The sequence below is a fragment of the Malania oleifera genome, chromosome 3 (genome assembly GCF_029873635.1).
Source record: "Malania oleifera isolate guangnan ecotype guangnan chromosome 3, ASM2987363v1, whole genome shotgun sequence".
In the NCBI taxonomy this organism is placed as follows: Eukaryota; Viridiplantae; Streptophyta; class Magnoliopsida; order Santalales; family Ximeniaceae; genus Malania; species Malania oleifera.
In genome coordinates this window covers 124,441,381-124,466,245 of record NC_080419.1, presented here as the reverse complement: position 1 = coordinate 124,466,245, position 24,865 = coordinate 124,441,381, and the positions used below count along the sequence as shown (strand labels likewise).

The following is a 24,865-nucleotide window of genomic DNA, read 5'->3' as shown; positions in this document are numbered from 1 at the left end:
AAAAAATATTATAAAATATGCCCAATAGTTATTAATTCCTTACATGAATAAAAATAATGGTGACCACATGAATAACATGATAAATGAATATGACAAATTTTATTGCATTCCAAGTCGACACTGATGCTTGGGAAGGAAAATGAGAATAGGGAAAGAGAGAGAGAAAAAGATGGGAGATGAGAGAGACGTGAAGGTATGAGTAAATGAAAGGGTGTGACGATAGGTAGAGGTCACAAGGGATTAGGGCTTTGGGGGAGCCAGATGGAGGGTGATGGGAGGAGGGCCCTTGTCCTATTTCCTCAGTAATGGAGGATAGCTGAGAAGGGCATACATCAGCTATGGGACTATAGCCCAGAGGGAGAGAAAAGGTTTGGTGAACAAATCTAATCTCTCGACCGTTGGGTACCATCCAACCCCACAAAACTGCAATAAAGCTAAAGCACCAACTTTCCCACTACCACTCTCCAATTCCTTCCTACTTCAACCCCACTTTAAGTCACCTCTTCTTCTTCTTCTTCTTCTTCTTCTTCTTTCTTTTCTTTACTTTTTCGGTTGGTTGTTTGTTGCGGTGGAAAGCGAGATTCTAAGAAAGTGTTTTTATTCTAAGATGACATTTGAAAATATGAGATTTTAAATTTAAATTTTATATTGTATCCTTATATGAAACAAAATTTAAGTGTAACAGTAAAACTATCGTTTTATGAAACGAAAATGCAAAAATTTAGGGTAAAATTTGAACCATCCAATTGTGTTTCCGTTTAAATACATACAAATTTAATTTTACAGTAAAAAAAAAATCATGCTTTCAAATGAAAGATAAGTAAATTGGTGACTTCGTTAGCTCTATCATCACAAGAACTTAATTTGACAATTAATTTAGACACTACATGGATTCCTTTTCTCAAGAGATCATTTCATGAGCTTAAATTTTTCAGACGTCTAATTTCCTAACAAGATTACCTAAAGTGTTGGGTAAAAGCAATAGTCAACAAGAGTTCAATGAGAATTGTTTTCAAGACTGATTTAATTAAATTCCTACATTTTTTCATGTCAAAGTCTAAATAGAGCCAATAATTCTGCAATCATACTCGTGGCTATTTTAAAATTTGTATCCCAATTTTAATTGGTTCAAGTGCTGGAAGTTTTCCAAGATCCCAAGTGTAAATCTAAAAAACATACATCAAGTTTGCTCTAAAAACACACAGAAAATCTTTAAAGTACTGTTTTGATAAAAATATTGGTGCGCAGCACTTCACATGGTGGCTTCCCTTGCATACACACTCAAAACAGTAACAGGCTAAATCTCAAAAATTGTCCTTAGCCTGGCGGATGACACCCAGGGCTTCTGCATCATTTGCGGTGGCTGGAATGTTTAGTGACTTTCGGATTTCTGGGCTTGAAGTGCGAAGAAACGGATTACATGCCTTCTCCATCTTTAGGGTAGTCGGAATCTGCAGCACCCAAAAATATACAACCGCTTTGGTTAAATGAAGTTTTAAGGTGGAAGAACTTCCAAAGAGGTACGAAGGACCACCTTTGTCCTGGCAAGTCACATATGAACTCAACTACCCAGAACTTGGGGAGAAGAATAAGATGATTAGGTAAGGACAGTAGGGCAACTAACTGAGCAAGTAGCAATTCATGTTGCTTGACCACTTCATCTGAATCAACTATAAACTTTTAATAATTTCCGATCCAAAGCCCTAGCTGATAGGATGGGCTAAGTTTGTATATAAAAAAAGGTTGAACATGCAAATTAAAATCAGGCACTCTGATGGAAGTGAAATAATTTAGTGAGCAAAAACCAATAATGTTGTGCCACATGGAGGTGGTGACAAGCCTTGCGCTTACGTACTCTGCTCATGTTAAAAACTATACATTTTATGTTCACTCAGGTGATGAGAAGAACTCTTCATCACTCTTGTATTGACACAAATCACAAAATGTGAACATCAAATTCACATCCCCGGAAGTACTTAAAATTAGTTATGGAGAAAAGGAAGTTGAGATTACCGTTGGTAAGCCTTTCCCGCGATTATGGGCCACATTGGCAGCATAAGACTGGAGTGCTTCATTTTTGGGTTCTATAGACAGTGCAAACTCTGAGTTACTCTGTCAAAATAAGTACTTTAGGGTCAGGGCTCTAAAACCTTTGACCATAGCAAAATTGAATGAGAAGAAATCTAAGCAGCAGAAGAAAAATATTACTTACTAATGTGTATTCATGACCACAGTATACATCAGTGCCCTCCGGCAGAGACATGATCTTCCTCAGGGAAGAAAGCATCTGGAATAAAATTCATTGTAACAAAATTTAAACAAATGTAGGAGAGATATATTAGTTCCTGACAAAATAACAGGCCTAATGTGACATAAACTGTCTTCATGACAAATCTATTCATCAAATCAACCATTGTCTTGTGCTGATTTGCAAATATATTAATGGTGCTGATTCGACCAATATCTTCATCTCCAAAGAGAGGAGATTTTTTCCAGGGAACCAATGACCTAAATCCAAAATTTGCATTTCAAACAGAGAGTTCATTGGAAGAATTGAAAACATTTATCATTTGAAAATTTTCAACTTCACAAACAAACGGTAAAAATCTTCATATATTCACAATTTTAAAGAAACAAAACTGTTTTTCCCTGGCACAAGATATTCATATTTTGAACTCAAAATCAATAACAATCTTACAAAAACTTCTGAAAATTCTTAACAATATTTGTTGTCAAACAAATAAATTTTTCAAAAATAATTAAATTGTATTTTTAAAATTGAAATCAAAATGCACATCAGCTTGCGTGCCTGCACACACAAATATAAATATATGCTGACCCATCCCAAAAATATAAATACACACACATCTCCATCAACTCAATGAAATCTTGGTCTTGTCCTGACTATATGGGCTTGCTATATGAATCACTTTCCTCTCAAGATTCACTCAAAAGAATTTTTGCTGAAAATTCCGTGCTTGCTATTGACTAGCAGGGTATAATAAACTCACGTTATAAATCAATGACCAATTCAAATTTAAACATAAATATCAGGCCACCTCCCTCCCACCCTGTTCTTCCCATCTCTATAAATGACCACCGGATCCCCTCCCTCTCTCGCCTTTTCTTCTTCTCAATTTTTTTCCTTCAGTTGTTATAGTACTACTCGTCCAAAATCGATGCTGGGGATGCATCATAAGAAATCTTTACAACAAAGAAATAAGACATTACCCCCCAAAGTTCAATTGATCCTCTGAATCCCTATTACGTATTTAAGAAAACATTTTTCTAAATACTGGGCCCATTTAGTTGTAGAAATCATTTTCCATTTTCCAGTTTTCAGTTTTCCAAAAATTATAAAAACTATAGTTTATCTTTTAGTTTTTCAAAATTCGTGTAAAAAAGGTAGAAAACAAAGAGTTTGTTTAAATGTTCAAAATATATTTTCATTTTATATTTCTAGATTTTGAAATAATCACAAAAAAAGACCAACTTGTTTTCTAATTTTCCAAAAATTATATAAGGTAATATTTGGAATCATGGATTTTGGAGCTTGAATTTGGATTTGTGTAAAAATAAGAAGAAACTTTATACATATTCACACAAATTAAAATCTAAGATCCAAATTTCTTGTTCCATACACAGTAAGATTTAAAAATATATAAATATGATAAAAAGATGTTTTATAACTTTTCTATAAAAATTTGGAAAATTACAAAACAAGATAGCATTTTAAAATCTAGAAATACGATAAAAAGATGTTTTCTAACCTTTCTATATAAATTTGAAAAATTAGAAAACAAGGTGGCATATTTGTAATTATTTCAAAAAAATTAGAAATGTATAATAATACTACTTACACAAACAATGAAATTTTTTTATAATTTTTTACAAAACTAAAATAGAAAACAAAATCTGTTTCCCAAAAGTAATGGGCCCTAAGCTATTACCAGCAACAATGACTACTCAAGTATTAGTTTCCATCATTCTTCTTAATCTAGGACAATTTCGTCTGAAAGTCAGTATCAAGTCCTCCTTACTACATCCATGAAATCCTCTATAAGAGTTCTATAAAGTTTCTTTGTACAACCTCAAACATCAATTGGATAACTCTTTTCTCCTCTTAGAACATAAGTGGCTGAGTTGACCCACAGCTAGACGTGGTTTAGACCAGTTCATGCCAGTTTTTTACCAGGTCAGCCTGGTGACAGGTACCTGTAGACCCCAAACAGGCAAGTCCAGGTTTCAAAACCATTCCCCCCCTCCCCATCAGCCAAAAAAGATGTGTGTGTGTGTGTATATATATATATTCCTCCTCCATCTCCTTCCCTTTTTGATAATACATCACCCTATTAAAAAATTCCCACCCCCTACAAAAGAAAAGGTAGGGAAAAAAAAAAGAAAAAAAAGTCAGATGACATTTGGCAACCATTGTAGAGAAGTTGAAGATAGTTAGCAAGTCCAGGTTTCAAAACCGTTCCCCCTCCCCCTTGACCAATATATATATTCCTCCTTCCCTTTTTGATAATACATCACCCTATTAACAAATTCCCACCCCCTACAAAAGAAAAGATAGGCAAAAAAAAGTCAGATGCCACTTGGCAACCATTGTAGAGAAGTTGAAGATAAGACTTGATATCGTTAATAAATTTATTTTTAAAGAGTATGTAATGCTGATATATATTGTCAAGCCTTTTTCCAAACAGCTTGAGCTTAGTACCACTGGTTAGAATCTTGATACCCTATTTTTTGGGTAAAATAATTGCTGGCCCCTTATTTCTCTTTCATAGTTATGTGTTGGAATTAGTGTTTGATTTATTGGACTTGTGTTTCAGGGTGCATGTGCTACTGGGCCTAGCAGGCCAGCAAATTGGTTGATATACATTTAGCCTGTTTCCTAACAAGTTTAAGCTTTTGATATAATTAGTAAAACATGTATTATTTAAAAAAAAATTCAATAACATTTTTGATAATTTTCAGAAAAAATTATAAAAAAACTTGAAGTTATTGACTGGTTACATAGTGCACATCATCATGTTCAGCAACCTTTGGTTTCCACCCTGAGATTCAGGTCACACAACAGGTCATCCATTAAATACTCGTTTGTTGATTACCTATAAAACTCAGGGTGGAAACCAAAAGTTCTAGAACAAGATGGTGCATTGTGTTTGGTTGCTAACATCTTTTTCTTTTGCTTTTGTCAGTTTCCTTAATTTTTTTATTCATCAAGCTGAATCCCTTTTCTGCACTAAAATGGAACCACCATATTCTGAGACATCACCAATGTCCAACCCATAAATCTATTTCCATTTTTAAAATAAAAAATATTTCAATACTTTAGACATGCTGGGAACACGCCCAACACATCCACATTCCACAGTTGTTGGTGAATCTGAGTCATCTCTGGTGGATGCCTTAGATCCAACATAGTTCACATGTTTTCCAGCCTGCTTACCGGAAAGCATGCAAATCATTCAGTGAATTCTTCTGAACTACCTGGGAAGGTAGTGGAGCGTCTGTGAGCAAATTATCTCAACTAAATTACAGAGCCTAAAAGTAAAGATAGCTATGTAGACTGCAGTTTGAAGACTTGACCTTGAAGAGCCTAAAATTGTTTAACCAGTCTAACTTTTCCTGCTTTCCTTTAAAACTAAAAGTAATAGGAAGCATCCTTCTAGAAATATATTGGCATAATATAAAAGGATACTCAAATAAGCAAAGATGGTGGAACATGAAGACATGGAAAGACAATATAAATTACAAAGAGGGAGACTGCAACTGATGGAAAAGGCAAATGAAGTGAAGATTAATCACTCAAGCATAGACAGCAAGGATATTATACAGACTACTGGAAATATGATGTTGATATTATTTTTATCATAATAAAAATTACTTTCAAATATGTTCTATCTTTTCATTGCTAAATAAATACTAATTTATTGTTTTCTTAAGCTATAAATCTTAAACATTTGAAATAAAATACAGTAACTTCATTATAAAATAACACTGTTAAGGCTTGATGTACATTGTTGGCCCACAACCTAATAGCTTAAGATTTTAGGTAAAGTCGTAATTTGACATGGTATCAGAGCTGGTTACCAAGAAGTCCTAGATTCTAGTCTTGTTGCTCGCACTAGAAACAATGGTATCTCCAATTATAGCGCCTCTGGGATGTAAAATAAATCTATTCTCACCATTCTCATGGCGTATTAGACAAATGTATGCTTTTCGATTAGGGTTGTATTTTATGGTTATGATTCTACAATATACATCTTTTTTTCATTCCTTCAAAATTTAATGTAAATTTGTTAAAAAAAATTTGTGTCCCCAATATGCGCGCTATTCATTGTTTGTTTCTCTCTCCACGTGCTGTTGGGCTGCACATGCGAGGGTGTGTTAAGGCTTGATATACATTGTTGGCTCACAACCTAATAGGTTAAGTTTTTAGGTAAAGTGGTAATTTAACAAACACAAATCAACTTTTGTTTCCACCACTCATCAGTAGTGCTGATTACCCTCATCTTTCTATGTACAAACAAGATTACAGCTCCAGTTGACCAGTGCAAGTTGCAACCATAGGTCACAGACTAGTTTACCAGATAGTGCAACATAAAATCCATTAAGAATATATACAGTACTCAGGTTAATGCCTGTGATTGAAAATTCAACTCAAATTTAAGTTTACCTGCTCAGGCGTTCCTTCAAAAAGCTTGCCACATGACAAGCTAAACAAAGTGTCTCCAGTGAAAATTGCCCCTGATCCAGGGAAGTAGAAGCAAATATGACCTGATGGGGGAAAGATGAAATTAGTGAAAAAATAAAAATTATGTGAAAACTGCCCTTGAACCAGGAAAGTAAAAAAGCTAATGCGACCAGCTTGCAGTCAAACCAGCATGAAAAATTAGAGGAAAAAATAAAATCATCTACGTCAAGAATAAAAATGTAAAGGGACCAATTGCAAGAATTATCCTTGAAATTTTTTTTTTTCTTTTTAAAAATTGGTTCACTTTTTTTTTTTTCCTGAAATGAAAATGTAAAGATATTTTCAAATTGCTCTACATGTAGAACTTGCAAGGTCAAGATTTTTCTAATCAATTTATTTGCACATTATTGTTTTAGATCATTAATGACAAAAAAATGCAAATCACATTCCTATCAGCAGCTTGAGTTATAACTTATAAATCAACAATGTATAGATAAATAAAAGTATTTATGATATTATTGGAGTAGAAAATTTCCTGTTCCATACTCCTATTCCATTTGACTTGGGTATTTACGTTGAAAAATTAAAACTCCGCAAAGGACCACTCTCAATTTATTTGATCAATAAAAAATACCATATTTTTTTAACATCTGTATATCAGACACCAATATTTTTTCAAAGCAAAGAGCCAACAAATGCACTAGAACCAGCCAACCAGGCTGCCCACCCCATGTATGGAAATCATCTAGAAGACAAAAGGTTAACCAAATCTAAAGTAGTATACATAGCAAACCCAGTCTGCTGAACCTAAATTTCAAAATGAGGTTGCCCAGCCAAATATAGAAACTAAATACCCAAGACAAAAAGTCATCAAAATTTAAAGCAGCATACATATCATATACTGGCAATACTGCCTACTAAACCAAAATTTCAAAATGCTCTACCATCTCTCTCTTCCCTTAAAAGGGAGAACCCTCTCCCTCAAAAGCTCTGCTATTCCTCTCCCTCACCACAATCTAAAATGGTGAAGGACCAAGACAATAACCATTTGAGTTTTACCTATCCATACAAGATTGGACACCCCTCCAAGCCCATGATTCTCCAAGAGCCAGCAATAACAAAATTAAACTTGCATCTTATTCAACACGAAATGCTGAGGATCATGGGCACTAACATCAAGGACCCATGCAGCAGCAAGAGAGAGGAGACGGACCTGTTGATCCATGTGCCTTGCTCTCTCTTGCCACTACATGGGCCTGTGATAGTCGCAGGCCGTGATGAATGGCATGACTCTCTTTAACACTACACGAAATCATGACAAGAACAAGTTAGGCCTATCAAATGCAAACTAAACTAAACCATTTAATCTAAAAATTAAGAAATTTCAACAATGCCTATTGATCTTTTATTGAAGTAAATAATGCATGGTACAATAGTCCTCGTGGAAACAATCTGTTTCATCAATTGAATATTTGGATTAAAAACCAATAAACAAATTCTGAATTAGGAAAAAATTACTTCATCAAATAAGTCCTAAAAATCTAACCTCGGGTATGACCAGGAGTTTCCATTACAACTACTTCATGGCCTGCAAACATCCACTTGTCACCATCATTCAACGCTATGTCAATCCCAGGGATTCTCTCCCTGTCTGTTCCAGCACCAATTACCTAGAAATAACACAAAAAAAAATGAACAATACAACATATATCTTCACCCAAAAATGCAGCCTTTCTTTAAACTCAATCCTAAACTTCAGTAGACTAACTAATAGTTAAGCCAATAAATAACCAACATTATACAAGAACTGAAATGAACAAATGGAATGAAAAGAAGAAGATATAATATAGATCAGAATAACATTTTCTGATCAGGCTATGATGATGGTTGTCATGGCCTTTTTTTTTAATAGGAGAAAAATATTAAGATAAGAAAGAATATACAAGGAGGATAAGATGTTCCCTTAAGCAAAAACAAGATGAGCAAAATGAAGGAATGGATTATAAATGCAGTAGCAATAAAGACCAAGATCAAGCTATTGAAGCTAACCAATATTGCTGTATATCAGAAAAGCGGGCACTCCTAAAGCAACAGGACAAAAAGATCTACAAAGAAGCCCAAAAGGGGAAAAAAAAAATCCAATCCCATTAGAAAAATACGAGCATTTCTCTCCAGCCAAACCAGAAGACAGCAAAAAAAGCACAACTCCAAAGTCTCCTAGCATCCTTAAGCCTCCTAAATCCTTTGAAATCAGTCAACAGAAAACCCTCCAAAGAACTAGGGCATATCCAACACAGTCCGAACATGCCAAAAAGCTTGTTCCATAAATACAAAGCCACAGAAAGACAAAGACCAACATGAGCATGTAATCTTCACTTTCATAACATGCCACACCTTCTAAGGTCCGCTAATTTGTAACAGACTGTTGGTGTTAACACTATTAAGAAGAGCCATCCACACAAAAGCCTCAACTCTTGAGGGAGCCTCACCTCTTCACAAACAACTTGCACAAGGATGGAATATGGGGATTGAGTTAGATTAGAATAGAAAGAATTAGATGAAAAAATGTCAGAAAAATATAAAGCCCACACCCTGACATCCCCACAATAAGAATAATGAAACGGCTCCAACTCCGTATTTTTTTTTTTTTTTTTTGAAAAAAAGCTTCTCCGCTGTCATTAAGATTTCTAGAAAATGGAAGTCCCAAGAAATATGATCACAGTCAACAATGGACAACCAAAAAAGGTGCATCTTGACGAAAAGAATGGTCGCCATGCCTATTATTTACTAGTATCACAGTGCTTGTGACTAATGATATAAATTTGACTGCTAACTAAAATTTTGAGGTTAGAAATTTATATGGAATTTCAACTTTGATTTTAAAAAATAAGCAGAAATTAGCAATACAGCATGTTTTTTTAATGAAACTTTAGAAATAGTAAATAGACATAATAATGAAAAAATTCATAATTAAATCATAAAATATCAAACACGCATGTGGTGTATAAGATACAATATTGTAATACAATAAACAGACTAAACATAATCAATTACAAGAAGTTGGTTGAAGAGGATAATATAGGTTATGAGAGAATACATGGAAACCATGGATTTGGAGATAAAAATGAGGCTAGTGATACAATTTTAGATCTTGCCATGTCTTATGATATATTGTATTGAATATTTGCTTTATTAAAAGAGAAGAACCCTCCATAACTTTTAAGAGGGGGCAAAATAAAAGCCAAATAAATTTCTTCTTAACTAGGAAGGAGGATTGTCTATCTTTTAAAGATTGTATAGTTATCTTGGATGAAAGTTTAGCTACACAATATAGGGTCTTAATATTAGATATATATACATATATATATATATATATATATACACACTAAAATAGGCGAGAAAAAGTAACATAAATCAACACAAGAGGACTAAGTGGTGGAGCTTGAAGGGAGGAAATATAGTAAAATTCAAAGATGAAAGGCAAAAAGATACCGATCTCAGTTGAGGTTTCAAAAATCCCAAGGACCTCCCCCGAGATTTCAAAAATCTCATAGACCCCCTCAAAAGGCTTGTTTTTTTGCAAAAAAATGAAGGCTGATTTATGTCCTTTTAGAAAACCTTGGGGGAGTTCTACGGGATTCTTGAAATCACAAGGGTAGTCCCTGAAATTTTCAAAACCTAAGAGAAGGTCAGTATTTTTTGTCAAATTTCAGGGGAGGTCAATGTCTTTTGCCCAATATAAAATGATCAAAGAGTGTAAATGGACAATAGGATAGGTAGATGCAATACTGTTTGGAATAGGATGGCTAACTCTATCGTAAAGATAGTAAAAGAGATTTAGGTGAGTCCAAAGGAAGATACTCAGGTAGTAAAGAAAGTTGGTGGTGAGATTAAGAAGTCCAAAAAGCTGTTAAGACAAAAATAAATTGGTATAAAGATGGCAAAGTTGTAGATATATAAAACATTGAAAAGTTTATAAAAGGCAAGGAAAAATGCAAAAAAAGGCTATTAGTGAAGCTGAACATAGAACTTAAGATACTTTATATAATAGACCAGATACAAAATAGGGAGAAAGCGACATTTATAAACTTACTAGAGCTAAAGAAAGAAAACACAAAGATCAGATTAATATAAAATGTATAAAGGACAAGAATGTAGTGTCTTAACTAAAGAAGAAGGAATAAAAGAGAGGTCGCGAAGATGCTTTGATAAGCTATTTAACGAAAACCAAAATGAGAGTGATCTTCGATAAATACGTACAGATGGGGGTTGGTGAAAAAAGGATGTGAGCTTGTTTCATGGAAATGGTCTTTGGAAGGGTACTACGAACAAGAAGGCTGATTTTTTTAACTTCATTGGCTTCAGTTCGGGAAATGGGAATTGTGAACAGGATTAGAGCTGGATGATTGGAATGGAGATGCAGAGCATTAAAAGGAACTTTTCCACCCCTGTTTGGTTGATCAAAGATAAAAATAAATCAGCTGTCGTCATATTTGGGGAGAATGGTGTTAAATGGAACTAGTGTTCCAGAAGGAAGGAGCAGATCGCACACAACGACTATGCGAGTTAAAGGAAGTTCTTATCCTACTGGGTAATCTCATTAGTTATTACAATCAGAATTTGTGCAACCAAGGAAGATTACATTGGGAAGTTGGGAGACAACCTCAAAATTCAACCTTATCAGCACTAAGAAAGCCATTCCTATCCCTTAAAAGGCTGTTTAGTGTACTCCACCACCCAAAAAAAAAAAATTGCTTCTTTTGTCCTGGGAGGGTATTGATTCTCATTAATTGGTGTTTCTTGCAACAAAAGGCTGGAGAAAGCCCTTCCATTTACTGCTGCACTGCTGTCAGGAAAGAAAATTGAGGAGCTTGATTTGCTAGTGGTTTGGTGTTGCTTGGCATATGCCATACTGTAATTCTTCCCTTCTTAGTTGCAGCAAGATCAAGGGTTGAAAGCAAAGCCCAAGGAAGGCGAGATGACACCATTGTTTTTTCTCAACAAAAAAAAAAAAAAAATTGGTGCATTTGGTGATGCGTTTAGAAGGAAAAAAATTGAAGCGCTTTTGAGGAGAAGGAACCATCCATTAAGAAACTCAGATAATTTATTGGTCACTATATTTCTTGTGTCTTTTTTGGAGCTCTACTTTCGGATCGGCAGTGGCACCCTCTTGGGGCCCGTTGATATCACAATCTTACATTATGAATCAAAAAAATTGTTACTCATGCTTTTTGTTTGGTCAAGTCTTTGATAAATGATTGGTCAATATAGGCAAGGGTACAAATTTATTATTTGGTTTATTTCTTGTCTTTGTTTGTGTACTCATCTCCAAACTTGTCCTAAGTAACAATACAATAACATTATATCCTTCTGAAAATTAACTAATCATATCTTTCTTGAAGAGTACTTTCTATTTTTATGATAAATAGACATAAAAAATGTCATTATCTAGTTAAATTATCAGGAAGAAAGGGCCTGGAATAGATAAACTAAATATAGTTCCAACCTTTTGCATTTTTGCAGGGAGTAACCAATCTCAAACCTCTGGACTTGGGCTATGGAAAAAAGAAAAAAATACCTCTCAAAGTCTAATGAGTTGCAAATATGAACTTGATTTTTGGCAAAGTTTACTGATAATATGCTGTCAAAAGACTGCTGAGACTTCAGGCGGTTCATTATTGCAACATTATTTGTTTTTTTAAGAAATCACTTTAAGCATTTAAAATTCAGTAGAAGTTAAATAACAATGTCATACCTTCGCTCCATACCTCGCTTTTAACTCCACGTTCCCACCAGTGTGATCATAATGATGATGAGTATTCAGTATATAGGTTAGATTTCTGTTTTTTTTACTCAAAGCATCTATAACTGGAACAGCTTCAGAGGGATCAACAACTCCAACTGTACCTGTATTAACGTCATGTAAAAGATATGCATAGTTGTCTCTCAGACATGGTACCTGATGAAAAGCATATTCAATTAGTCAAGTCAATTACTTGCAAGGATGATAAGATGTTATCATAAAATCTAATAAATCCAACTAGACTAACTAAAAGGCACAAATATCTAACAGACTAAGGCATACCACCCTAGTTGTGCAGTATGGCACGACACAAAAAAGAAAACAACAATTAGGTGAGTTCACTTTAAATAAGCTAGAGAAGCTTCTTCGGATGTTAAGAATCCATACAGAGACAGGTATGTGAATCCACATTTCAACTTCATCCCTAGATTTTGTGGTATTTGGTGCAACTGAAACTGAGCTAATCAGGTAAGCCCACAAGTTAAAGTGACATAAGGAGTCAAATAATATCAACTAGATTGGGACAGATAAGCCATTGCCCAGCATAGTTCATTGTTTTTTTGGCAATGCCAACAAACATATTGCCTTCATCTAACTAGTATCTTTATTGAGCTAAATGCTTTAAACCCTTAGACATATTTTTTTGGATAACAAAAAAAATTTACTAATGAAAAGAATAATTACAAAGAATGGAGGATAACAAATCCTCTAGGGAAAACAGAAAACTAACAAAGAAGCACAGTTACTTTAACGCTGCCTTCCAATCTCTTTGGACATCAAGTGCTCCTCCAGTTCCATTTCAATCTGTCTCTCAAAAATGTTTTTATTTTCACTTTCTATAAAGAAATATTTCTTATTTACCAAACTACTACTTCTGTTTACAGACAGCGATAAACCCTTAAAAATCCCCAAAATATGTGCCCAAAAGGAGGCGTAAAAAATGACTTTCTCCCAGAGTAGAGAAGTTGTCTTGAAATCAGTAGAGGTTCTTTTTTAAAGTGATAGGATGATATTTTGAACAGAGGTTCAATGAAGCTTTAAAGTGTGCGTCTTTTGTTTTTTTTCGGTGGGGGAGGGGGGGATAGGAGACTTTGGAGATAGTCCCTTTAGTGTTTCTATGCGTCAATCTTGTTATTGCAGTTTGTAACTAGATAAAGATGATGATCAACAAATAAAAATCAACAAATGAAAATAGCACAAAAAGAAAAAAAACTACTTTAAAATTTCAGAGTTTTTTTTTTTTTTTTGCATTTTTTTTTTAATTTCAAGTGCTATTCATTAAATATAAATTTACGAATTCAACTTTCATTACCTTTCTGCCTAAAATGGATCTGTCGATTAGAGTGAAATATTTTAGACTTATTAAGTTGATGACTAGTGTTTATGATTTAAAATATTGCTAAGATCCTGGCTGATAGATTGACTAGACTGTCTTCGCCTGCAAAAATTTGGGTTTGCAGACCACTTTTGTTGGTGGCAGGCAGATTCTTAATAATACATTGGTGGCTCATAAGGTAATTGAAGATGCTAGGAGGAGGAAAAGTAAAATGCCTTGCTTTCAAGATAGATTTTGACTAAGCCCATAATAAAGTGAATTGGATTTGTTATTTTTTTACAGGAAGGGTTTCGGGTCAAAATGGATAGGGTGGATTAAAGTTGTCCATAGTTTGCTGCTTTTCCAATTATTATCATTGGAAAACCTACAGCTACTTTGATTGTGGCAAGGGAGTCCTCTGTCCCCATTTCTCTTCATTCTGGTCACACATGGCTCAAGTCTGATTATTGAAAGAGCTGTAGACGGGGTGACATGATAGCATCATGGAATTACAGCCAATGCATAATTTGGGAGAGAGAGAGAGAGGATGGGAGAGGGGAAGGAGGAGGAGGAGGAGGAGGAAAAGGAAAAGGAGGGAGATATCACACAATCACTTAAATTCAAATTCATCAAAACCCAACTCTTACATGGCTTTCACACCCCATTTATAAATATTAAGAGATATTGCGCATGTACCCCCAAAGATACATGAAATTACATAAGAACCTTAAATACACAAATATTACAAACCCATCCCCAAGTACACATATTCCTACTACTAGTGAAACTAAATACACATAATAAACTAATTAATTAAACACAATCCTTATCCAATTCTTCTCCATTAATCTCCAACAAGGGTCTACACCTCTACCATGGCCCAGCTTCTTGTCCTACATCAAATCTCCCCCATTAGGAAAAAATTCAGCCCCAAATTTTGAAAGGTTGTGGGACCCCGAATAAAAAAGCAATGAACTTGGGCTTTTTAAAAGCCAATGCTCGATTGACGCAACAAACCTCATACAAATGGCAGCAATTTGGTCTGAGTTTGACACTGGCAGCACTAATGGATCCCTTAAAATGCGCACCAAACTTCATAATCAACTTTCTCTTGAAGTTCTTCAAAAATTTCTGGCTGGAAGTAGATATTTTACAGTATGGGAAGTTACAGAACAGGGTATTTTTCCCACACATGGGTTGCTAGCGCGTGAGTTGCCAGTGCAACTTTCCAGTGATGAGATTTGGCATGAAGATAGATTAGAGGATGCCAATTTCAATGGTAGTGGTGGGAGTGATGAAAAAAAAATACACACACACACAGGAACTTAGGGGTTCTGAAAGGCTGACGGCTGGGAAGTATTCTGCTGGTAAGTGGGACCACATGCGTTGGTGTAGGACAAGAGGCTGGACTCTGGGAAAACCTTTGTTGGAGACTAATTCCAAAGAATGGGGTCAAGGGATTGTTGGGTTTAGTTAATAGTTTATTGTGTGTTTAGTTTAATAAGTATAGGATGATGTGTATTTGGACTTGTTTGTAATATTTGTGCATGTTAGGGCTATATGTGTAATTTCATGTCATTTTAGGGCTATACACGTAATTTCATGTTTTATTGTCCTTCTTATAGATAGTGCGTGAAAGCCATGTAGGAGGTGGTTATTGATGAATTTGAATTGAAGCGATTGTGAGTTCTTTTCCCCAAGTGCATCTCCTTCTTCACCCCACCCCACCTAGGGGTGTACACGGTTCGGTTCGGTTCAGTTTTTGCCAAAACCGCCAACCGAACCGAACTCCTTGGTTTTCAAAATGACTGAACCGAAACCAAACCGTATACCGTCAGTTTATGAACAAAAAAAACCGTGAACTTTGCGGTTCGGTTCGGTTATTTTCGATTTTACTGAATTTTGAACTATCAAACAACAATAACATTACTTGAGCCCAAGTTGGGCTGCATCAACAGGCCACAGCCCATTATATAACAACTGGGCCAAGGCTTTAATTGCAAAGCCAAAAACATAAGACATGCCGAAAGTAGGATCCAAATAAAATATATAAGGTGGGGATACTTGTTTTCTTCCCATTTCCAACCGATGTGGGACGCAGGGATGGCTAGCATCTTGTGGTTCCTACATCTTAAATTCTTCTCTCTGGTTTTCTGCATGAGAAGGTCGCGGCCCACCGGGAAAGGCTGCAGGCTAGATTGTTTGGCGAGGCTATCTCGCCAGAGTTCATGGAGTTGGAGTCGTCAAACATGTCGGCGGCAGATTTGAAGGCCCAAATGGCGTCAAGCTTGGAAAGAAAAATTTGGTGTTGAATGCTGATTACCCAGATCCGAGGATGCAAACAGCTTTGGGACTGGTTAGAGTCCATTCCAGATCGAAGAGGGAGATTGACGTTTAACCCTAGAAGAACTACCATAAGCACTTGAAGATGAAGAAGAAGAAGAAGAGACCACACTTTAACTATTCCGACTTTGGTAGCCATGGTGGATTCGGAGGTGGTTTCTCGCCGGCGAATGGCAATCCAACAGGCAGCATCTATAATGATCAGTATTATATAAAATTATACAATTCTTATTTATTAATTCGGTTTTCAGTTTTTTCGGTTCGGTTTTGGTCCAAAACTGAAAACGAAACCAAATTTTTTTATATTTCAAAACCGAAACCGCAAACCGAAAAACCGAACCGAAATGTGTTTCGGTTCGGTTTCGGTCCGATTTTTGGTTTTTCAGTAATTTTTGTACACCCCTAACCCCACCCCATTTTCTTCTTTCCCTTCCCTTCCCCTCTCTTCCATCTCTCCCAAGTCCTAAATTACATGTTGGCTGTAAATCCGTGATTCTGTCCTGCATCATGCGTGTTTGGAGGGCAATGAACTTTTGCAGAGTCATTTCGGCGGTTTCTGTTTTTGATGGTGTGGGCGTGTCATGGAATTCTTCCGGAAAAGTGGAGTTCAAAATATGAGTGGCACAACTCTTATTTAAACTGGAATTTGCAGGGTTTTTTTTTTTTTTTCCTTTTCTCAAATCTGAGACTGGAAATGGAATATTTGTTGATGAGATGAGATTTTGGCAGAGGGGAAGTGATGAATGGAGAGAATGTAAGAAGAAGAGAGGAGAGAGGTTGCAGCACTTGAGGACAGAAATTGATTGCAGAATGGGAAATAGAAACAGATCAGATAAGAAAAGTATAACAGAGGAGAAGGGTGAAGGAAAAGGGAGAAAATGAAGAGGCGAGAAAGAAGAAAATCAGAGATGGAGTAGGGAAGTTGTTTTGAGGATTCCGCAGAAATTTGAATATTGCAGGTGGAGGAAAGAGGTCTGGAAGTTAACAAAAGATCAAATATAGACACAGAAAGAAATAAGGAAGACAGAAGAAGAAGTAAGAACAAGGGAGAAGGAAAGAGAGGCAGCAACATATTAGACAGAAATTAGAAGACAACAGAGCGTTAGACATAGAACAGAGAACAGAAGGAGAAGAAAGAAGAAGTGAGGAGGAATAAAAAAAGAGAAGATGAGTGAGATGGGAAAATGGAGGAAAATGGTGTCATTGTGGTTGGACTCTGATACCAAATGATGTAGGACAGCATCATGAAATTACGGCTGACACACAATTTGGAAGAGATAGAGGAGAGGAGAGGGGAATAAGAAGGAAGAAGGAAGAGTAGATTACAAGATATTACTCATATACCCCTAAAGATACATGAAATTACCAAAAAAAACCCTAAATACACAAATATTACAAACCCACAAAAACACGTAATTCTACTATCAATTAAACTAAACACATAACAAACTAATTAATTAAACACAACAACCCTTATCCAATGCTTCTCCATTAATCTCCAACAAGGGACTACCAATGGTCAGGGCCATCTGACTTATTGTCCTACATCATGGGTTTACCGCAAGACACAAGGTCTATCAAAGGTCAGGGATGATGTTCTTAATTATTGCTTGCAGTTTATTGATGATGCCTTCTTTTTCCTTGTCTATATGCTCCTTTTGTAATGTCCTTACCTTTCACAGATTTTTGAATGTGTTCTTGGGTTGAGCATTAACATAGGCAAAAGTGATTTAGGTGCCATTAATTTATGTTTTAAGTGTTGTTCTTGGTTTTTCTTCCTTGCAGGTTGTGCGGTTCTGGAGTGGCTTAAGATTTATCTAGGTATTCCTTCAGGTGATTGGTCGGCTCCATTCCCAGGTGGCTAAGGTCTGCAATGCTTAGATACTCGGATGCAGGTTTTTTTTCCCCTTTGGGCAGCTGGATTACTTTGTCCAGGCTTCTTCTTCTTCGGTTTCTCTTTATTTTGTATCATTGTTTAAGATTCGTGTAGAAATAGCTGATGAGTTGGAGATAGTATAGAATATAGAAAATATTTAATTAAAAAAATTATTTTATTTAAATAGGTTTTTTAGTTTTCCTGTTCCATTTTATTTTTGTAAAACTGAAACCGAAACTGACAATCAATTTTTTATTAAATTAAAACCAAAACTGAAAATCGAAACCATAACACTGAACTGAAATGTTGAAAGGCTCGGTTTCAGTCCAATTTTTTATTTTACTGTAAATTTTGTACACCCCTAATTAGCAACAAGCAAGAAAATTGGAGGAATGCTAATATTGGCATTAGAATTGTAGAAGACCTTACCTCAATGATAGGTCTCACTCTATTTATAATATATGTCAAATACAATGCCAAAGACCATAATAACCTTGCTAACTCTCACTTAGTAACATAACCCTAACAAGTGCTAATAATGCTTAATTACCAGATAACCATTAACACCCCCTTCAAGCTGGATCATATATATCATATGCTCCTAGCTTGTTTAAATGAATTTCACACAAGCACCTCCCAAGGCTTTAGTAAACAGATCAGCATGTTGAAAATCATACTTCATACGAGTATTTGTTTAGATTCTATACAAATTTCTCCAGAAAAAAGTGGCAATCAACTTCAATGTACTTTATCCGCTCATGGAAATCTAAGTTGGAAGCAATATGGATAGCAGCTCGATTATCACACATCAACTCCATAGGCTGAGAATGTGGAAAAATCAGTTCTTTCATCATGTTCTTCAACCAAACAGGTTCACATGTAGTGTGAGCCATAGTCTTATACTCTAACTCAGCACTTGACCTAGCTACTAGAGTTTGTTTCATACTCTTCCAAGAAACCAAATTACCACCAACATGAGTGGATCTGCGGTCGGAAGGGGATCCAACCCAATCTACATCTGTATATCCCTGAAAATGAGTGTAAACCCAAGCTTGATATTAGAGACCCCTCCTTGGTGCACCATTGAGAAATCTCAAGGTGCGAATTACTACATCCCAGTGACTTACTCTCAGAGATTGAGAAACTGACTTGCAACACTCGTTGCAAAAAATATTTCTAATTGAGTGACTGTGATTCAACTTTCCAACAAGTCTTTAGTACTGTCTAGTGTTAGGCAACAGATTACGCATATCTGCCACTGAATTACTGTTGGTATCCATGGGTGTATCAACAAATTTGGATCTAAACAGCCTAGTCTCATCTAAAAGATCAAGAACTTACTTTCTCTGCGACAAGACTATTCCCATATAAGATCTCAATACTTCTATACCCAAGAAGTACTTCAATGGTCCCAAATCCTTGGTCTGAAATTTAGTGTGTTGGAAAAGCTTTAGATCCTAGCTGCCTTGATCATCATATCCATTAATCACAGTATTATCCACTTACACAATAAGCATAATCTTGAGCAAGACGATATAGAGTGATCCACAGCACACTGTTGGAGGCCAAACTCAAATACAACAGCATTGAATGAAACAAACCATGCTCTTGGAGACTGTTTTAAACCATATAATGATTTCTTCAACCGACACACTTTGCACGACTCCCCTTGAGCAACTAACCTAGGTGGTTGCTCCATATATACCTCCTCTTGAATATCAACATGTAGGAAAGCATTCTTCACATCTAATTGATGTAGAGACCAATGACAAATAGTAGCTAAAGAGATGAACAATTGTACTAAATCAAGTAAAGCAACTAGAGAGAATGTGTTTGAATAATCCAAACCATACACTTGAGTATATCCATTAGCAACAAAGCGAGTCTTCAGTCGAGCCACGAAACCATTTAGATTAACCTTCACAATATACACCCAACAACAACCAACCACAAACTTATGAGGTAAAGGTACCAACTTTTAAGTATTACTATTCTGTAATGCATGCATCTCTTCAATCCTTGCATTCCTCCACCTAGAATGGGATAGGGCTTCATAAATAGATTTTGGGAGAGCAACAAAAGATAAAGTACTAAAAAAACAATAATATAAGGGTGAGAAGAAATCTTAGCAAACAAAACTAGAGATTGGATGTTCGATACAACCATTTCATATAGCAATGGGAGGATCAACATATTGGAACATAGGATCATCTGACGAGAGAACTAAAGGAGTAGAAGTGGGAGCTAGAGGAGGCTCTTTTCCCTTGAGTCAATGTGTGTATACCTACAAATTGGGATCATCCAAGCAACGAAAAAGACTCAACAAGATGAAGATGTAAAGGATTGGGCACAGATATTAGGTTAGGATATCGAAGGCAAGACAGAGGAAACGACTCATTAAGGTCAACAAAACTCAAGGAGTCATATTAGTATGGTGTAGACTCAAAAAAGGTGACATCAGCAGAGACAAAGAATCGAGGTAAAGTAGGGCTATAACATCGATATCCTTTTTTAATATGGAAATATCTCAAAAAAAATACATTTGATAGCGCGAGGATCCAACTTATCGGTTCCTTGAGTTAACTGATGCACAAAAGAGAGACAACCAAAGATACAAGGAAGGGAGAACAAAGGAGCCTTGGGAAGATAATTGAATATCGGATTTCACCACCCCTTCACCTTTTAGCCACAGTGGTAAAGTCTCTTCTTATGTGTTGGCTGTAATGACAATAGTCACATTGAACCCTCGAATGTGTTCGAAGACCTCAAAATGAGCTTCCAATACCAATGGAAACTCGCAAAAATCTGTTTCTATTTCTTGTGATTTTCATTTCTTCAGAAATCACAATGATAGGAAATGAAGTTGTTAGGTCTTCTATTGGAGGGCTCTTGCTCCCTTTATCCCTAATTCAAGAGTAGATTCCTTCTAAAGTTAAAGCCTTGGCTTGGACTTTGGTCTGTAAAATTTAACCTAACAACTTATTGCAGGTGATGAGACCTTGCATGTAAATCTTCAAAGGAGAATAATTACCTACTTTTTCTACATAATGAGGCTGCTAGGCTTGATTGGTGTTTATAGTGAGGTGTAGGTGTGTCTTCTATGTGGAAAATTTTACGAAGACAAAGTTTATGGGTTTTAAGAGAGGCAGAACAGGGAGGTTTTGTGGAACTGTGCCTGCTTTGGTGTTTTTGGGTGTTGTCATTGGATAGAAATGAGAGGATCTTCCAGGATAATTTCACTCCACCTTTCATTTGGGATAGAATCGTGTTTCTATCATCTTTCAAGGACTATTTCTCTTTAGGTTTCGAGAAGAATTTCTTTTGGTAACTTGTAGCTGGAACGGATGGCTGCCTTGATGTAATTTTTCTTTTTCTTGGAGGGAGTTTTTCCTCTTTGTTTTCAATGAGGATGGCTTATGTTCCACTTTCATATATGCACCTATTTTCTATCAAGCCAATATAGGTCTGTTGTGTGAATTTATTAAGGTAGTACACTTAATATGGTAAATAGGAAGGTAAAGTTTAGCCATTAAATAATTATAAACACATTATGATAGAAATAACATCACCTTTGCTTTGCAGAATGGAATTGGGAAGGAAGAGAATGGAACAAAAATTCAAATGGATAAAATGAAGAAATCAGGGGATAAATTCGATTTTGTTCCATTCATATATACCAAACATGCAATAAATGTGTAACATCCAAAGATAACAAACAAGCAGGTACTAAGGGAACAACAGCGTAGAGAAAAATGCTAAATTAAAAATAACCCAAAACAATGTACCAGAGAGCAAAAGGAACACCAAAATTGATAAATTATCAATAATACAATAACAAAAAGAAAAAAAAATCTTCTCACCAATTCAATTTGCAACATTGAAGGCATACTGGAAACACTGCAAAATTGAGCGACTTTGAGTGATCGACTAGCTCCACGCAAGGTTTTGAACGGCACGGACAAAATGTGCATGAATCCGTATAAAAGGGTTTTTCTAAGACATAATTGTCTCATGCCTGGCCACACACACAGCCCACTCTTTACCTAAATGTGGAGAGTAAAAATGGAGAAGGCATTTTCATAATTCATACTGCATTCTTCGTTTCTTACACAATGAACAACAAATTAATTCAAAACCAAAAACAAATTTAAAAGCATGGCCTTTGGCAACAAGAGGGATTGGAAAAAAAGATATGAAACTCCTAATTAGCAAGAAACAGCCCATTAAAATGCCACCTTTTCCTCTCAAAACAGAAGAGTAAAGAACCCATGCTATCAATGACAATTAACTAAAACTGTTAAAATTGGTACCCAACTAATCATAAAATTTAAGCACAAGTTAAATCACAACTAAACATCCAAGTGTCCCTTTTTCATCAAGATTAGCACCATCAACTTATTTTCTTTATACCAAAAAACTCTAGTTTCAAAATCCAAACAAACACAAATCAAATTTAAGCACAAGTTAAAGCACAACTAATCATAAAAGTGTCCCTTCTTCATCAAGATTAGCAACATCAACTTATTCTCTTTATACAAAAAACTCTAGTTTCAAAATCCAAACAAACACAAATATTACACCTGGCCTAAATTTTCTTAAATACCCTAGTCCATTGAGGAATACAAAAAATAATAAACAATCAAAAAACATAAACTTGTGATTCACAGAGAATTCTTCATTTTATCGAAATGGGCACAAAATTCCCCAACTTAAAAAGGAGGGGAAACTGAAATCACGTTCCAGTGTTTTTCCCCGGTGCATATATATATTCAATAGATGTTATAAAAGTAAATCAAAAAACTTTACTTTCTTACTGACCATTTGTCATCTTCTGGCACAGGGAACAAAATTTCCCCAACTAGAAAAAAGGGAACAAAAATCACGTCATAGTACCTTCTTTTCCAAAAGAAAAAAATTGCAACAGATGATAATTAGGAGTCAAAAAAAAATATAACCAATCAGAAAAAATAAAAATAAAAATAAAAATAAAACGCGAGACTTAAATGAAGAATTCGCCATTCCTCAAGCAGGGCGTAATATTTCCGAACCCAGAAAGAAGGAGAAACTGCAATCAAGTCACGGTATCTTTTTCCCCAAAATCAATATCAAAAGTCAATAAACGAAGAATCAATGGTGCTTCAACCATTTATGAATAATGACTAATAAAAACAAAAATACATAAACAATAAATAAACTAAAATCCCGACTTTACAAAGAATTCCTCATTTTCTTGCACGAGGCATAAACTTTCCCAAAATCTTCCAATAATAATAATAAAGAAGAGTCGCAGCAGGTGAAGAATCACAATCCACAACAGAGATCAGGACGTCGATTTACCGCACATGAAACATAAAATCAACAACCAAAATGAAGAAAAAAGCAAAACAAATAAAACAAAAAACAAAAATCGCAGTTTGAAATAGAAGAGTGGAGAGAAAATGAACGAACCCTAGAACAAGGGAAAGAGGCCATGGCGAAGGAGGCGGCTCGGGAGATCATTCTCATAGCGAGGAAGGGAAGAAGAAGAGGGCGAGGGAAGGCATTTTGGTGTGCAGAGAGAGTGGAAAATGGAATCGCACCCCAACCATAACCACCGCCACCGGTCCACCACCACTAGTTAGCACCACCACCACGTCGACCACCACGCGTCCATTAATAATCATCTGAGCGTTTATAGGGTTACAGGCAGGTCAGCGCTTTGCACCAGTGACGTGTCCTTTTCCCAGCTGTCACCGTCCTGTGGAACCTTCCCTTCTACGAAATTCAACAAGTAAGTATTAATGTGAGTTTTGGTATGATGAGCTTTAAATCTCACGAGAACATTTAAAATATGAAAAAAATGAAATCAAAAATTAAATGTAGAATATGAAGAAATAGAATGATAAATTTAATTTTTACTTCTCTCAATTCTATTTTATTCTTTCAGATCATATTTGATTTGATAGAAAATTCATTTATCAGAATAAAATGAAATATAGTGAAAATTTTAAAAATAAAAGTAATAACTATTACTTGTACATAAAAGTGGTAAAATGGGTCAAAATTCTACAAGTGATTTGTGACCTGTCCATTAAAATCGGGTTCGAATTTAGTATAAGATTATCCGTTTATAAATGAGTCAATCCAAACCCAATCCCGACCCATTAATAAACGGGTTAGGCGAGTTTGGACTAGGTCAGCCGCGTGACCCGTTTAATTAAAAAATATTAATTAAATAGATGTACTATTTTCTATATTTTATGTTTTTTATATATTAATAAATAAAATAAAATAGTGTTGTTTTTCTTAAAAAAATATGTCACTTTATATTAAATGTTTTTAAAAAATTAAAAATAAATAAATTATATTTTTAAACGGGTTCTTAACAAGTACATGTTTTTACTTTGTTATTTGGTTTATGGTTACAGTACAATTTTTTTATATAATTAATCATAACTAATTTATTATAATGGATCTATACGTAGGAATAGGTAGTTTGCGAATTAAATGTAAACTAATTGTTTATGCAGAAAAAAAGTGTTGTCACCGTAAAGCTGATTATAATGCGGAAAAAAAAAATTTGATCTATAACAAATAATAGTATTCCCAAATTTCACCATATAAAAAATTATTCTTTTCTTATTCCATATTGGGAGGAAGAAACTAATTTCCATATGAGTAGCTTCCTCCTAAAGCGTTATATTGGTACAATTTTAAATACATTCTTATTGTATTTTGTCATATTTTTTAAGAACGGTCATTATGTGAACTAGACTTAATTTTTAAGCTTTCGAGTGAAGAATGTGAAGAAGATGTTAATGCAGAGATTAACTAAAATCTAAAGAA

At 35.2% G+C, this 24,865-nt stretch overlaps 1 protein-coding gene across 1 annotated transcript; it reads right to left on the bottom strand.

The window, feature by feature from the left end:
- Nucleotides 1–1,097: 1,097 nt before the first annotated feature.
- On the bottom strand, nucleotides 1,098–23,836 carry LOC131150960 (probable hydroxyacylglutathione hydrolase 2, chloroplastic). The gene is made up of 8 exons (XM_058102072.1): nucleotides 23,489–23,836; nucleotides 21,901–22,083; nucleotides 12,459–12,662; nucleotides 8,250–8,373; nucleotides 6,686–6,786; nucleotides 2,213–2,287; nucleotides 2,014–2,112; nucleotides 1,098–1,451 (listed from the first exon to the last, which is right to left on the bottom strand). Exons 1-8 carry the CDS (start codon nucleotides 23,543–23,545, stop codon nucleotides 1,305–1,307), a joined length of 990 nt encoding a protein of 329 aa, XP_057958055.1. The 5' UTR covers nucleotides 23,546–23,836; the 3' UTR covers nucleotides 1,098–1,304.
- Between the last annotated feature and the right edge of the window lie 1,029 nt (nucleotides 23,837–24,865).

Excerpts from the sequence above, each read along its gene's own strand:
- LOC131150960 (XM_058102072.1), bottom strand. The coding sequence starts at position 23,545 with ATGAGAATGATCTCCCGAGCCGCCTCCTTCGCCATGGCCTCTTTCCCT. Across the intron at positions 12,663-21,900 it reads CAATGTTGCAAATTGAATTG|GTACCATGTCTGAGAGACAA; the intron begins GTGAGAAGATTT and ends GCTTTTCATCAG. Across the intron at positions 6,787-8,249 it reads AACTCCTGGTCATACCCGAG|GTCATATTTGCTTCTACTTC; the intron begins GTTAGATTTTTA and ends TTCCCCCATCAG.